This window comes from Brugia malayi (assembly GCF_000002995.4).
Source record: "Brugia malayi strain FR3 genome assembly, contig: Bm_v4_Chr3_scaffold_001, whole genome shotgun sequence".
Lineage (NCBI taxonomy): Eukaryota > Metazoa > Nematoda > Chromadorea > Rhabditida > Onchocercidae > Brugia > Brugia malayi.
The window spans coordinates 13,891,504-13,905,740 of record NW_025062477.1 but is presented as its reverse complement, the minus strand read 5'-3'; the positions used below and the strand labels follow the sequence as shown (position 1 = coordinate 13,905,740).

General features: G+C 26.1%; 2 protein-coding genes across 2 annotated transcripts; both read left to right on the top strand.

Annotated features, from left to right (window-relative positions):
* Nucleotides 1-1,221: 1,221 nt before the first annotated feature.
* Nucleotides 1,222-3,670, top strand: Bma-lev-11 (Uncharacterized protein; the record flags this gene model as incomplete). The annotated part of the gene is made up of 3 exons (XM_043081120.1): nucleotides 1,222-1,266; nucleotides 2,997-3,191; nucleotides 3,599-3,670. 3 exons carry the CDS (start codon nucleotides 1,222-1,224, stop codon nucleotides 3,668-3,670), a joined length of 312 nt encoding a protein of 103 aa, XP_042937054.1.
* A 2,115-nt stretch (nucleotides 3,671-5,785) lies between these two features.
* Bm17694 (Uncharacterized protein) lies at nucleotides 5,786-6,648 on the top strand (the record flags this gene model as incomplete). The annotated part of the gene is made up of 2 exons (XM_001893248.2): nucleotides 5,786-5,858; nucleotides 6,278-6,648. The coding sequence occupies 2 exons, from the start codon at nucleotides 5,786-5,788 to the stop codon at nucleotides 6,646-6,648; spliced, it is 444 nt and encodes a 147-aa protein (XP_001893283.2).
* Between the last annotated feature and the right edge of the window lie 7,589 nt (nucleotides 6,649-14,237).

Genomic DNA, 14,237 nt, shown 5'->3' with positions numbered 1-14,237 from the left:
CATTTGGCTGTAATAAACGGAATTCTATCCTTCTTATCCGAGAAAAGATTGTCTTCTCTCTATTTCTGCTATTGTTATTATTTCTTTCTTTACTTATTTATTTAATCAATTGTTTACTTATTTGTTTACTCATTTATTTACCTATTTATTTATTTACTTATTTATTTATTTACGTAGTTATTTATTTACTTATTTATTTTTATTTATTTACTTATTTATTTACTTACTCATTTATTTACTCATTTATTTACTTATTTATTTATTTATTTACTTATTTATTTACTTACTCATTTATTTACTTATTTATTTATTTACTCAATTATTTACTTATTTATTTACTTACTTAGTTATCTATTTACTTATTATACTTATTTATGATTTATTTGTTTGATTCATTACTTATCCATTCATTCATTCATATTATTACTATTATTGTTGTTGATAATGATAAAAATGGCTTGATTATTTCCATCTCTCCATGTTTGTGTATTTTAATTCCTTCCCTTCCTCTTTTCCTCATTTATTACCTACCACTATTATTATTATTATTATTATTATTATTATTATTATTATTATTATTATTATTATTGTTACCATTATTAATGTTGTTGCTATTAATGATAATAATAATAATAATAATAATAATAATAATAATAATAATAATAATTGATGAAGAAAAATTATTAAATGAAAGAAATTTACTAATTTAAAAATTTCTATTCGTCATTTCAAAATTTTATGTATAAATAAGAAAAGAATGGCTGAATGATTGAAAAGATGAGAAAGAAAGAAGAGGAAGAAAAAAAAAAGAAAACAAGAGAAAATTCAAAATGTTGATAAAATATATCACTGATAGCAACAATTCATGAAATACACACACACATACATATACACATACACATACACATACACATACACATACACATACATATACACATACACATACACATACACATACATACATACACACATGATATACTATTATTTTCATTGTAAATCATCGTATCCGCTGCAGTTGTTTTAGCTCATCCCACTGATCTTTCATATTTTGTTTTAAAAATTTTCTCGAAAATTTGTATTTTTCGTTTCGTTACATTACGTTTCATTTCATTTTTGTTTTTTTTTTTTTTCTCAAATTGCAAAATTTATTTTTTTCTTTTTTAGCCAGAAAGCTTATTTTTGATATTTGAATAAATTAAATTGCTATAAACTAAAGCAAAAATGGATGCGATCAAGAAAAAGATGCAGGCGATGAAAATCGAGAAGGTATTAATCTCTTCTTTTTATTATTATTATTATTATAAGATAAAATAAAATTGAAAATTTTGCATATTTTTGTGGATGATAAGAAAAATGATAAATATTGTTGGTTTTATCTAACAAATGGCAAATAAGTGATAAAAATTTTTGCAATTAATGCATTCAACATTTAGATATTAAAAATGTAAGATTAATCATTTCTATGGTTTAATTTGAAATCAAATATTAAAATCAAAATTTTAATTTGAATGATGGAAGAAAAAGGTATTTTCATCATACTGTCATATTAATAAATGCAAAAAAAAAAAAAATTTTTGAAAATTTCATACTATTACTTTTGACATTTTAAATATTAGAAATATAGCACTAATGAATTAAACAATAAAACTATAAATTAATTAAGAGATTAAAAATTTAACTTAAGTTATAAAATGAGTGATCAATTTTGTTCAATTTTAATTCAAAAGAAAAAAAGAAGAAATGCGATGCAAAGGAATATAATTACTAAATGTAAGAAAAAACAAAAATTGATAATTCATAATTGCTTGAATTTCAAAAAATAGCTAAAAATTAATGATAATAGTAGTAATTATGAGGAAAATTTATTACAATTTATATTCAAATCTTTTTAATCATTTTTTTCATCCTTTTAGTATTGTTAAATTTGTTTCAAATCAAAAAAAAAATAATTCTTCTGTCATTTAATTTAGAAAATTTCTGTTTGTCATAAATTCAATTCAAAAATCGCAATAAAAATGGAATGAAAAGATGAAATATTTGAGGAAATTTCTCTTTTTATTAAAGTATATAATTCTTTTTTCTATTAAATTCGATTCTAATTTTAATCCATTACTTTCATTAATGAAATTTTTTTATTAGTTTTTTTTTTTTTTTAAAAAGAAAAAGTATTGAAATGAGTAATAATTTGGATGGATTAAACAAAATTTTAAGGTTGCAAAGTTAAATAAATAAAATGCAAAAATTTACTTATTTATTTGATTAGTAAATATATTTTGCATCTATAAAAAGTATGTATGAATATAGAAATATTAATGTGTTTTGCTAATGAGTAAATATTGATATTATTAGGTAAGTAAAAGTATAATTCCATTACCATTCAAAAGATATTCAATACTTGAAAACTCAGTTAGCAAATTTAAATTCGTTTTTAATAATTTAATGATATATTTGTAAAATGGATCGAATTTTAAGGCGGACAAATTGTATATTCAAATGTTACGCTGAAAATTTTTCAAAAATATAATCAAACAAACTAAAAATTCCATTCATTCCAAACGATATTTTATTTGGTTATATCAATTAATTAATATAAATACTATAAAATACATTTAGTTAATATTTCCAAAAATATGCAAACATTTTTAAACTAAAAAAAAAAAAAAAATGAAAAATTAAATTAAATATTTGAATGAAATTACTATCATTTTAATCAATATGTATTGAAATTAAATGCTACATTTATTTCTTACTATTTTATGGTGAAGAAAAATTTTTCTATTTTTAAAATATTTTAATTGTAATGAAATATATTAATTGTGATTAATTTTTATATTATTATTAATTCATTATAAATTATATATTTTGCAAAAAAAAAAAAAAAAAACTAAATCTTTTTTTTTTTTTTTTTCATTTCATTTCAAAATATTTGAAATAATAATTGAAGGCAAAAAAAAAAAAAGAAGAAAAAATGGATTTTATTAAAATTATTTTGCAAGGATAATGCTCTCGATCGAGCCGATGCTGCAGAAGAAAAAGTGCGACAAATGACAGATAAATTGGAACGAATTGAGGAAGAACTTCGAGATACCCAGAAGAAAATGATGCAAACAGAGAATGATTTAGATAAAGCACAAGAGGATTTAGCTGTTGCAAATACTAATTTGGAAGAGAAGGAAAAGAAAGTTCAGGAGGTAAAATTTAAAAAATTTTAAAAAATATTTTATGAAATGTTTAATTTTTTTTTTTTTTTGCTAGAGATAAGTGTTGCAATAAAAATTGAAAATTTCAAATTATTTTTCATTTTAAATTTAATACGTAATTTTTTCATTTCATAAATTTAATTTTCTAGATGATATATATAATTCGTATTTAATAAAAAATTTCAAGCAAAAAAAAAACGAATTTTTTTTTAAATTACCATACTTATCAGTTAATTGATTTATATGAGCAATAAGAACTGACAACTTTTTCTTTTTTTAGTTTTAATTTTCAAAATTTAAGAGATTTAAATTAATTATGTAATAAAAATGATGAATAAAAAAAAATATTTTTTCCAGCTTTTTCTTTCAAAAAAAAAAAATAAATAAAGCTTTGTTAGTTTGTTGTTTACCATAATCCTCCTCACACGAGCACAATCTGTCAATTAGCAATCAACAAAACAAACAAATAAACAAACATCAACAAATTCAATTATTCTATGAGTTAAAGGTTTGTCATCTTTTTTTTTTTTGCTTTAAGTTCAATGAAATGAAATTGTTTATTATTTATTCATTTATCAAAGATATGTATATTACATTTCTGTAACATTTTCATATATTTTTTGAAACATATTTTTTTTCAAATATAATTCTTAAAGAATTGTTATATACTAATTAAAATTTATCGTTTTTTTTTTTGTTTCAACTTTTGCTAATAATTTAACGAGAAGCAAATTTTGCTTTTAAAATTTATTAAAGGAAATAAAATAGGATTGATAAATTTCCTATAATTATTCCTTCCTGTCAACCATTGTCCGTTTTTTTTTTCTTCCTCAAAAAATTATTTTCGTTTGTTATTATTGTTATCAGCATTTTTATTATTATAAATATTGATATGAACATTATTATTATTATTAATAATAATTACTCGAGATTGGAAAAAAAAAATAAATAAAACATTTCAAAAATTCTGCAACAAATTCATAATAAAATAAGTTTAATTTATTCAAACAATTATCTAATTTTTAATGATATTGCAGTTTACAATTAAAAATTTTAATTAAATCGAGACTCTATCCAATAGCTAAAATTGTTAGAAAGATGAAATAAATAAGATATAAATATGATAAATAAAATGATTAAACATTTTATTCTTAATTTTGAAATGATTCCTTTCTTTCAAAACTGAATTGTCGTAAATTTTGTCTAATATTTGGAAACATTTTAGAATTAATTTACATTATTAACAATCATTTTTCCAACATTTCATCCTTCTTCCTTCGGTCTCTATTTTTTTTTCAAAGATTGTGAAAATTTTTTATAATTAATTAGTTACCTAATTGTTGGCTGCAATTTTCTCTCTTCTTTTAAATGCCATTAATTAAGATTAATCGAAAAATACCGAATGTTTTTTTTTTTTTTTTTTTAAAATAATTCATTAAAAATTTTCTTCGTTTATTTAATTAATGTAAAAATTAAATTATAAATTTGAAATGCTTTTTTTTATGCATTTTAATCTTCATTTAGTACTGTTCGTATCATTGTTCACTTGCATTTCCGGAATTGCGTATTCCGGTTTGGCAATCGCAATTAATTATTAAAATCATATTATCCTGTACTGACATAAATGTTTCCTTCCATTATTCCACAAATCGATCAAAATTATTATTCCTAGAGTAATTACTCATTGATCACTGTCAACATCACTGTCAACCTATCCCAACATTAATTAACTATTTTAACAAATCCAGTTCATCATTATATTGAACACAACTGTTTCGATTAATTTAGTTAAGAATGTCAACGACAGGAACCTAAGACATCAGTGACAACCTTCCAAGAGATATCTCAATAAAACCACAAATTTTCATTCATTAGCAAATATATTGATATATCCTAAGTTAATATACTTTTAAACATCGAGTATTTTACTCTAACTATTCTCTCATACCATACATTCATCATCTTCAATTATCACAATCCATATCATTTCCATATTGTCAGCATTGATCCATTGAAATAATCGATAAATCTCGACAAATTAATCGATAAATCTCGATAGAAATACCATATAGTTATTGGTATAAAACATAAGCAATTTAGCAAGATTAATAAGTCAAACAATGTTGATTTGATTTAATTTTTAAATTTTTAAATATTGCAATATTTGCTTCTTTTTTTTTTTTTGTTTTTCAAAAAATTCCTCAAAGATTCCATTGGAGTAGCAGTAGCATTACTAACTGATATTTACATGTATTAACGAAACAATCGCAATTCATTTTACTATTTTCAATTCAATAACTATAATTAGACGAATGATCCTTTCATAAACAACGCATCACTGCACCGCGCTACACTACACTACACTGCACTGCACCATGCTACACTACGCTGCACCACACCACACCACACTACACAGCTAGGATCTGATTCGAACTCAAGAGTCGAGAGGAGGGAGCGCTAGGAGCACTTTGCTGACAATATTGATGTTGGAAGGGAGCAGTGATTGTCAGATTGTTATGCAGAGAGGAGCATCCACTTAGAGTAAGACGTGTGGTTTGCTGGAGACGTGAGGTCAGCTAGACGAGATGCTGTTGACCTCTTTGGTAATAGGTGATGATCACCTGAGGTCAGCTAGACGAGATGCTGTTGACCTCTTTGGTAATAGGTGATGATCACCTGAGGTCAGCTAGACGAGATGCTGTTGACCTCTTTGGTAATAGGTGATGATCACCTGAGGTCAGCTAGACGAGATGCTGTTGACCTCTTTGGTAATAGGTGATGATCACCTGAGGTCAGCTAGACGAGATGCTGTTGACCTCTTTGGTAATAGGTGATGATCACCTGAGGTCAGCTAGACGAGATGCTGTTGACCTCTTTGGTAATAGGTGATGATCACCTGAGGTCAGCTAGACGAGATGCCGTTGACCTCTTTGGTAATAGGTGATGATCACCTGGGTCAGCTAGACAAAGTACTGTTGACCTTGTCAAATTCTAATACAATTTACAGTAGCCAACAAAGAACAAAAGGGTCAATTAAACAAGTAGCTATACGTACCTTGTAAACAATCTAATTGGAGACAAATGTCAACAGAACTCTAACAATGTAAATAAGCTGGGCTGGGCTGCATGGAAGATAAATCATTTCTTACGTGGCATTGGAACATTTTATCCAATCATTCAATTTCGTACATATTTCGGTCTTTCTGGCATCACGTCACGTTATGCTACACTGCATCACGTCACGTTACGCTACACTGCATCACGTCACGTTACGCTACACTGCATCACGTCACGTTACGCTACACTGCATTACGTCATGTTACGCTACACTGCATCATGTCACGTTACGCTACACTGCATCAAACGATCACGTCATGTCATGACAGCATATCACACTACACATACGGCTGGGGACATGCTTGCTATTACTATATTCCCAAATGCATAAAGATATATCGCAGAGTATGTTATGTGTATATATACGAGTGTGTGTGTGTGTGTGTGTGTGTGTGTGTGTGTGTGTGTGTGTGTGTGTGTGTGTGTGTGTGTGTGTGTGTGTGTGTGTGTGTGGTGTGTGTGTGTGTGTGTGTGTGTGTGTGTGTGTGTGTGTGTGTGTGTGTGTGTGGTGTGTGTGTGTGTGTGTGTGTTGTTGTGTGTGTTGTGTGTGTGTGTGTGTGTTGTGTGTGTGTGTGTGTGTGTGTGTGTGTGTGTGTGTGTGTGTGTGTGTGTGTGTGTGTGTGTGTGTGTGGTGTGTGTGTGTGTGTGTGTGTGTGGTGTGTGTGTGTGGTGTGTGTGTGTGTGTGTGTGTGTGTGTGTGTGTGTGTGTGTGTGTGTGTGTGTGTGTGTGTGTGTGTGTGTGTGTGTGTGTGTGTGTGTGTGTGTGTGCATTAGAGTTATTTTAAAACAGTTGTGAAAATTTTAAAGTTGAGGAAGCTGATCAATGGAATTAAGGGAGCAAGAAGTGTATCATTAACGTAAGATGCCATCATTAATATTATTACTACTGTTATCATCATTATCATCACCATTATCGTTATCATTATTATTACCATTATCATTATCATCATTTAATCAGTAAAATTAACATTTCAGAAGAAAAGAAACTAAATCTTAAAAAAAAAAACTAAGAAGAAGTGAACTGTATGAATCGTTAAAAATATGTAAATAATTTAAAAAATTAAGAAGTATAATTATTGAAATTAGCGCAATTTCAAAATTCTGACCACATTAACATTTTTTTTAAAAAAAAAAAAAAAAAAAAAAAAAAAAAAGATCAATGATCATTATAATCTGTTAACCTAGAAAAAATTTTCCAAAATGATAAAATTTTTTAAAAAATTGGCCATTTATACAAACAAACATTTTTATCCAACAACCATAATTACATTTATTAATGTAATTAAAATTGAATTAGAATTAGATGAATAATCAGAAATGAATAAATGAATATAATATAGCAATAGCAATTGGAGAATTATAGCTGTAAATGATCGTTTATTATGCAAATTAATGATTGCTTTTTACTTGTAGATCATATCAAATTGTGATATTAACCATTTGCCATAAAATTTCTCATTTCAAAGCAATCAATTAATCACACATATTGCAATTCATCTTTAATATTTACATTTTGAGTTTTTGTAGAAAAAAAAAAAAAATTTTTTTTTTAAACTCTTTAAAGAGTATTGGAAATGAAATAGAAAATTAGTAATTATTTCATTATTTTATAAAAAAATGTTTTCTTCTTTTTTTTTTTTTTTTTTTTTTTTTGCAAATTTTATTTTATGTAATAATTATTTAATCATTTAATTGTTTTAAATTATTCCATCGTTTGCTCTTACCTTTCTGTCATTTATTTAAAATTTGATTAATATTATTTGCTTGCTTTTTCTTAATTAAAATTAATTTTTTATTTGATCCAAAAATTTTGCATGCAAATAATTTGCTTCACGTCAATGCAATCATCCAATTCTTTATTATTATTATTGTTGTTTTTATTTATTTATTTATTATTATTACCATTGTTACTTTATCATACTAATATTATAATTAACATATATATTATCATGTGAATAGTCTGAAAATGAAATCGAAGTACAATTTTTTAGTAAAATCATAAAAATATATGAAATATAAATGACTAATAACAATTCCTTCCCTTCATATTTGGTAGTTTTTTTTTTGTTTGTTTGGATTATTTCTTTTACACTTTCCATTTCATTTTCATATTTGTTGAATTAGTCATAAATATTTGTTTATCATTTTATATTTTAGTTATTATCAATGCGATTAGAAGAGAAAAGATTTGAATTTGAAGATGGAAATAAAATAAGAAAATGAAAATGTAGTTAGTATGGATGGAAAACAGATAAAATGAAAGATAGAAAAATTAAAATTGAAATTGAAATTAGTAAAATCAATAGAAATAGAATAAATGAAGCTTAGATAACATTGAATAGTTGCAGAAATAAAATAATTTTATATATTTTGCTGAATATTCCATTTACTAATCTTTCATCTCTAAAATATGTATCACAAATTGTTATCGTATAAGACTGAATGACTGAATGACTGACTGAATGGCTGACTGACTGAATGACTGACTGAATGGCTGACTGACTGAATGACTGATTGAATGGCTGACTGACTGAATGACTGACTGAATGGCTGACTGACTGAATGACTGACTGAATGGCTGACTGACTGAATGACTGGCTGACCGAATGAATGACTGACTGAATGAATGAATGACTGACTGAATGAGTGACTGACTGAATGACTCATTGATTAATTAATTACTTTAAGATTATACTATTAGCATCGTTTAATGAGTAATTAAAAGAATGTTAAATGTGAAACAGAATAGAAATAAAAAAGAATTAAAATTTTGATGAAAAAAGAAAAAAAATATAAAAATCAGATATTTTTGTATAAAATAATCTATAATAATAATAATAATAATAATAATAATAATAATAATAATAATAATAATAATAATAATAATAATAATAATAAATAATAAAAAGAAAATGAAAAAAAGAAGAAAAAGTGAGAATAATTAAACATTATGTAAAATAAAAAGAGAACAAATAACATTTTTGTCAAGAAGAGAGAGATTAAGGATTAAATCCGATTATTTCACTTCAAATGGACAATTTTTATTTCAAAGAGAGAGAGAGAGAGAGAGAGGGAAAGAGAGAGGGAAAGAGAGAAAAGAAGATAGTAAGAATAGAGAAGGAAGGATTAGATGAAATTATTATACCGCATGGTATCCGCATGTATATTCGGGCACAATGTTTATCTATCTGTTCACATTTTTGATTTCATTGAAATGATCGTTTGATAATTCTTATTTGTTTGTTTGTTTGTTTATTTATTTGTTTGTTTGTTTATTTATTTATTCATACTTTTTCTTTTTCGTCTTTTTATTATATTATAATTTACAAATTATAGAAATGATTAATGGGAAAATTATTTATAAATTTTGTTTTCAATTCAAAATTTGAATCATTTTCACTTTTCTTTCTTTGTTTTCTTTTCTTTTTTTTTTCTTTTTTTAACCATTAATTTGTTCTTATAAAATTAATTTAATTGTCCAAAAATATTGTTAAAAAAAATCTTTCCTTATTTCTTTTTATAATTTTATCTCTTTTGTTTGATAACTTATAAGCTAATTTAATTAATTTATCATTGAATTATGAAAAGAGAAAAGAAAAATTCTATTGATTTTTGTAGCAATTTATGTTTTAAATGTAGATTTTAATTTGAGCTTTAAAATTTAAAATTTTTTAAGAAAAATTTCCTCAAATTCAATTTAAAATTTGATTTCATGAATTATTTTCTCTGACATTTTTTTTTTTTATTTTGACAAATCGAGTAATTTAAATTGAGGATTTAAAATGGGGGTAAAAAAAATACTTCAACCATTTTCTATAAATTATAGGGATGTGTTGAAAATCCTGTTTTTGTTGGTTATCATCATCAAACATGATGTATTATTTATTGTACTCGGTTTCAGCCTTTATTACCCATCTTTTTACCCGCAGGGTATTAACCAACTCTCAATTTAATTACTGCAATAAAATGGAATACACAGCACTCTCATCCCTAATTGTTCCAGCATATTTGATCGCTAATTGATAATCACAAATAAACTTGAATATAATGATGTAAAAAGTTGGGCAAAAAGATTTATAAAGTGTATAAAAATTAAAATCAAGTAATTAAACAAGAGCATTAAGTAATTAATTCAAATTTAAATTATTTCGTATTTAAATTACTGGTAAATTTTCATCCAATTAATCTATTGCTTTTTTTTTTTAATCAATCAAAATATCCAAAAGCTTTTTTTTTTGGTGACTAGATATTAAATAATACATGAATGAATTTGGAATTCGTTTCTTTTTCTTTTTTTTTTTTTTTTTTTTTTTTTGGTTTTTGAAAACTTTCTTTTCTTCCATCAAAATCTTTCAAAAATTTTCTTTTTTAAAAAGAAAAATATCTTTATCACTCATAAATTTTTGCACAGTTTAAAAATCACATAGCACTAATTATTATCTATTAGTAATTAGTTACTATCAATTGAGGAAAAAATTAATAAATTTTGATTGTTAAAGTAATCTTTTTAATTCTGATAATATCAAAAATGCTAAAATTTTTTCGTCACTTATCGAAAAGTTATCGTTTACTAAAACTTATTTTTATCAAGAAATTTTATACAGTTTTCTATCTATCGATCTACTTATTCATACAGTTAGGTTTGATTCTTGATGATAAATGCTCAATTTTAAAATGAAATTTTATCTTATCCATCGGTATACATTATTCGTATTTGTGTTATTTGTGAAGAAGTGAGGAAAAGCGTTGTTTACAGTTAGTTCATTATTAGAAAGTTTCAACCAAAATTTCGGAGATTGTTATCAAATTGGTGTGAAAATGGTACAAAATTGTGATATGAAGCCAATGAACCAATTGAATGAAATATATTTTGCCTGAAAATTGATAATAATTTATTAATGAATCATTTTCATTGCATAATACTTATTATAATATATGATGGAATAATGATATGATAAAAGATGAAATAATTTAATATTTATACATTTGTTATTAATAATTTTTCATATATTTATTTGATAGAATTTATATCAATTTTATCATTTATTTTGCATTTATAAATAATTACAACAAAAGAAAAAGATATATTTTAGAAATGATAAAAGATGTATATGTTATCATCTATCAAAATGATTGCAACTGATAGGGATGGCATCAATAATCATTGAGAACCTAAGTTAAATGAAAATAGAGAAGATAAGAGATGGAAGATAAACTGATGATAGATAAAAATAACAAAATAGTAATTTATCTCACTAGTATAAACAATGAAAGAGATGAGAGGAGCAAATAGTTGAAAGATATTGCTTATTAATTTTATCACACTCAAAAACCTTTAAAAGTAATTCAAATTTTTAAATCAAATTTGTTATGCCATTAGAAATATAATATTTCATTATATGATTATTTATTTCTTCTATTAAAATTTAATGTTAACATTGCAAATCATCTATAATATTTTTATCTGTTATCATTTGCTTAAATATTTAGTCAATTATTGAGGTTAACACCCATATTAGATTATGCAAAATATTGCAGAACTGATAATAATATATCATAATCAAAGCAATTATATAAATCAATGATTATCATTCAATTTTAGTTTTTTACAGATTAATGTATGAAAAAGTGAATTTTTTGACTTTTACTTTTTTTTTTAGAAAAATCCGTTATCCTACTGAATGCCATTTTTAAACTTATAAAACAGCGACAAGACAGATGTTAAATTGATTTGACCCAGTTTTAACCATTGAAGAATGACAAATATGCATGAATATAGAAAAGAAATTTTTATTAATTCAATCATTTCTGTTACAAATTCATTTCAAGAAAAAAAAAAATAGAGCATTTGAAGAATTCTACAAGTCACATAATCGTTTAACATAAGAATTCATTTAAAGCATTTTAATATGTCCGCGTGAAAATTATACATAAAAATAAATAGTTTATATATTTATGATTATTTTAATTATTTTAAAATAATAATTCGTTGGCATTTGAAATCATTTCTTATAATTTATTTTCGTTAATGTTTTTTTCTTTTTTTTTTTTCTTACATATGTCTTATGTCTATGAACTGTTAAGCTAACAATGTACAAATGACGTGATAAGTCATTCATTCACGTTACCGATAACGTCATGTTTGTAGTGGAAGCAAAAATGTTTTTGGAAACAACCTTTATGATTTGGTTAAATTGTTATTCGGGGGAGAAGTTTGATGTCAGGGAGATGTGTTGGATGCCAGCTAAATATTTGGGCAACAATTGAATAAACTGATTCGGAGGATTGGATGATTTTTAAACTGATCTAATTGACAATAGTATGGTTATAAAATCTACATTGATGTTAGACAATGATCCAAACAAAGGAGAGGAGGTGCTTGCATGGGCACCAGTTGCTAATAAAGAGCTTATTAGATAACCGCATGATTATGATAGCTAACAAAGAACAATGTAGATATCCTCATGATTGTAAGGATTGCTAACAAAGAACGATGTAAATTGTTTCAATATGTAGAAGCATAAATTTGGAAACAAAGAGTCCGAAGTATAAGCATTATTTGCGGAAATTACGTAGATATCTTTACTACAATTTGCAACTCATATTTTTAGATCGCGATATTAAAATCCGCGACACTCCCGACCGAAGGAGCTAAATGCTTTAGTTCGTTGGACAGCTTTGGTTGATTGCTTCGCCTTATAGCGCTTCTAGTTCGTAGAGCAATTGGTTCTTGTTCATTGACAATTTGCACTGATTTGTTAAACATTGTTGGTTGAGGGTCAATTTCCTCACCTTTGACTTCCAGTGGGTATAACATATTCACCGGTCTGTTGAGTATTTTTCCTTTCGGTAATTCTATCGAGACACTTCTCACTTCTCCATCCTTTCCTGTTTTGATTTCTCTTATTCTGGCTAGTTTCCACATGCCACGGGGAATTTCTGGTTCATTTAGTAACACAATCTCTCCCTCGTGGGGAGTTCTTTTTACTACATCTCTCGGAGAAGAGTGTTCCCTTTGTGCTCTTTCTTTAAGAGTATTTAAATATTCCTCTTTCCATATTTCCCAGAAGGCATCGAGGGCCTTTAGTGTATTTGACCAGTATTGAATGAGTTTTTCTCTCGAATCCAATTTATGAGGGATAAAATCATCCATTTCATTCTTGTTTTTAGCAGGCATGATTAGATGCGCATTCGGTAGTATAAAGTCAATTGGACGCAATATGATACAATCATCAAAATTTACGTAAGTTAGTGGTCGAGTATTCAAAATACTTTCCACTTCCGCTACTAGCGTAATCAATTCCCGTTCCCATAATAACTTTCTGCCGATGGCTCTTTTCATTGCCCTTTTTGTTAACCCAATAAGTCGCTCATATACTCCTCCGTTCCAAGGCGCCTTTGGTATTATATTTTTCCAGATCATTTTCCTTTCCGCTAGGAATTCATTTAATTGTTGTTTCACAATGATTTTAAAAATTAACTGGAATTGACCAGCGTTGTCGCTTAAGATTAATTCTGGAAAGCCTCGTCTTGCTGTAAATCTTCTGAAAACATGTAAAAAGCTTTCGGCTGAAAGAGTTTCTACTACTTCTAGATGTACAGCTCTTGTTGTGAAACATGTGAATAGTGCTACCCATCTTTTTGTTGGCCCATTATCACTCCTGATATTCACAGGACCTAAATAGTCTAGTCCTACTCGCGCAAAGGGTCTTGATCTTGTGGTCCGAGATGCTGGAAGATCAGCCATAGTTGGTAATTTGAATGGTTTAGTTGTCCAGCGTCTGCACTTCATGCACTTATTCAAGATTCGTTTGACTTCCGTTCTACCTTTTGGGATCCATATCGTCGATCTCAGATTTGAGAGTGTATGAGCAATTCCAGCATGATACAGTTGTTCATGTCGTTGCTGAATAAAGAGTT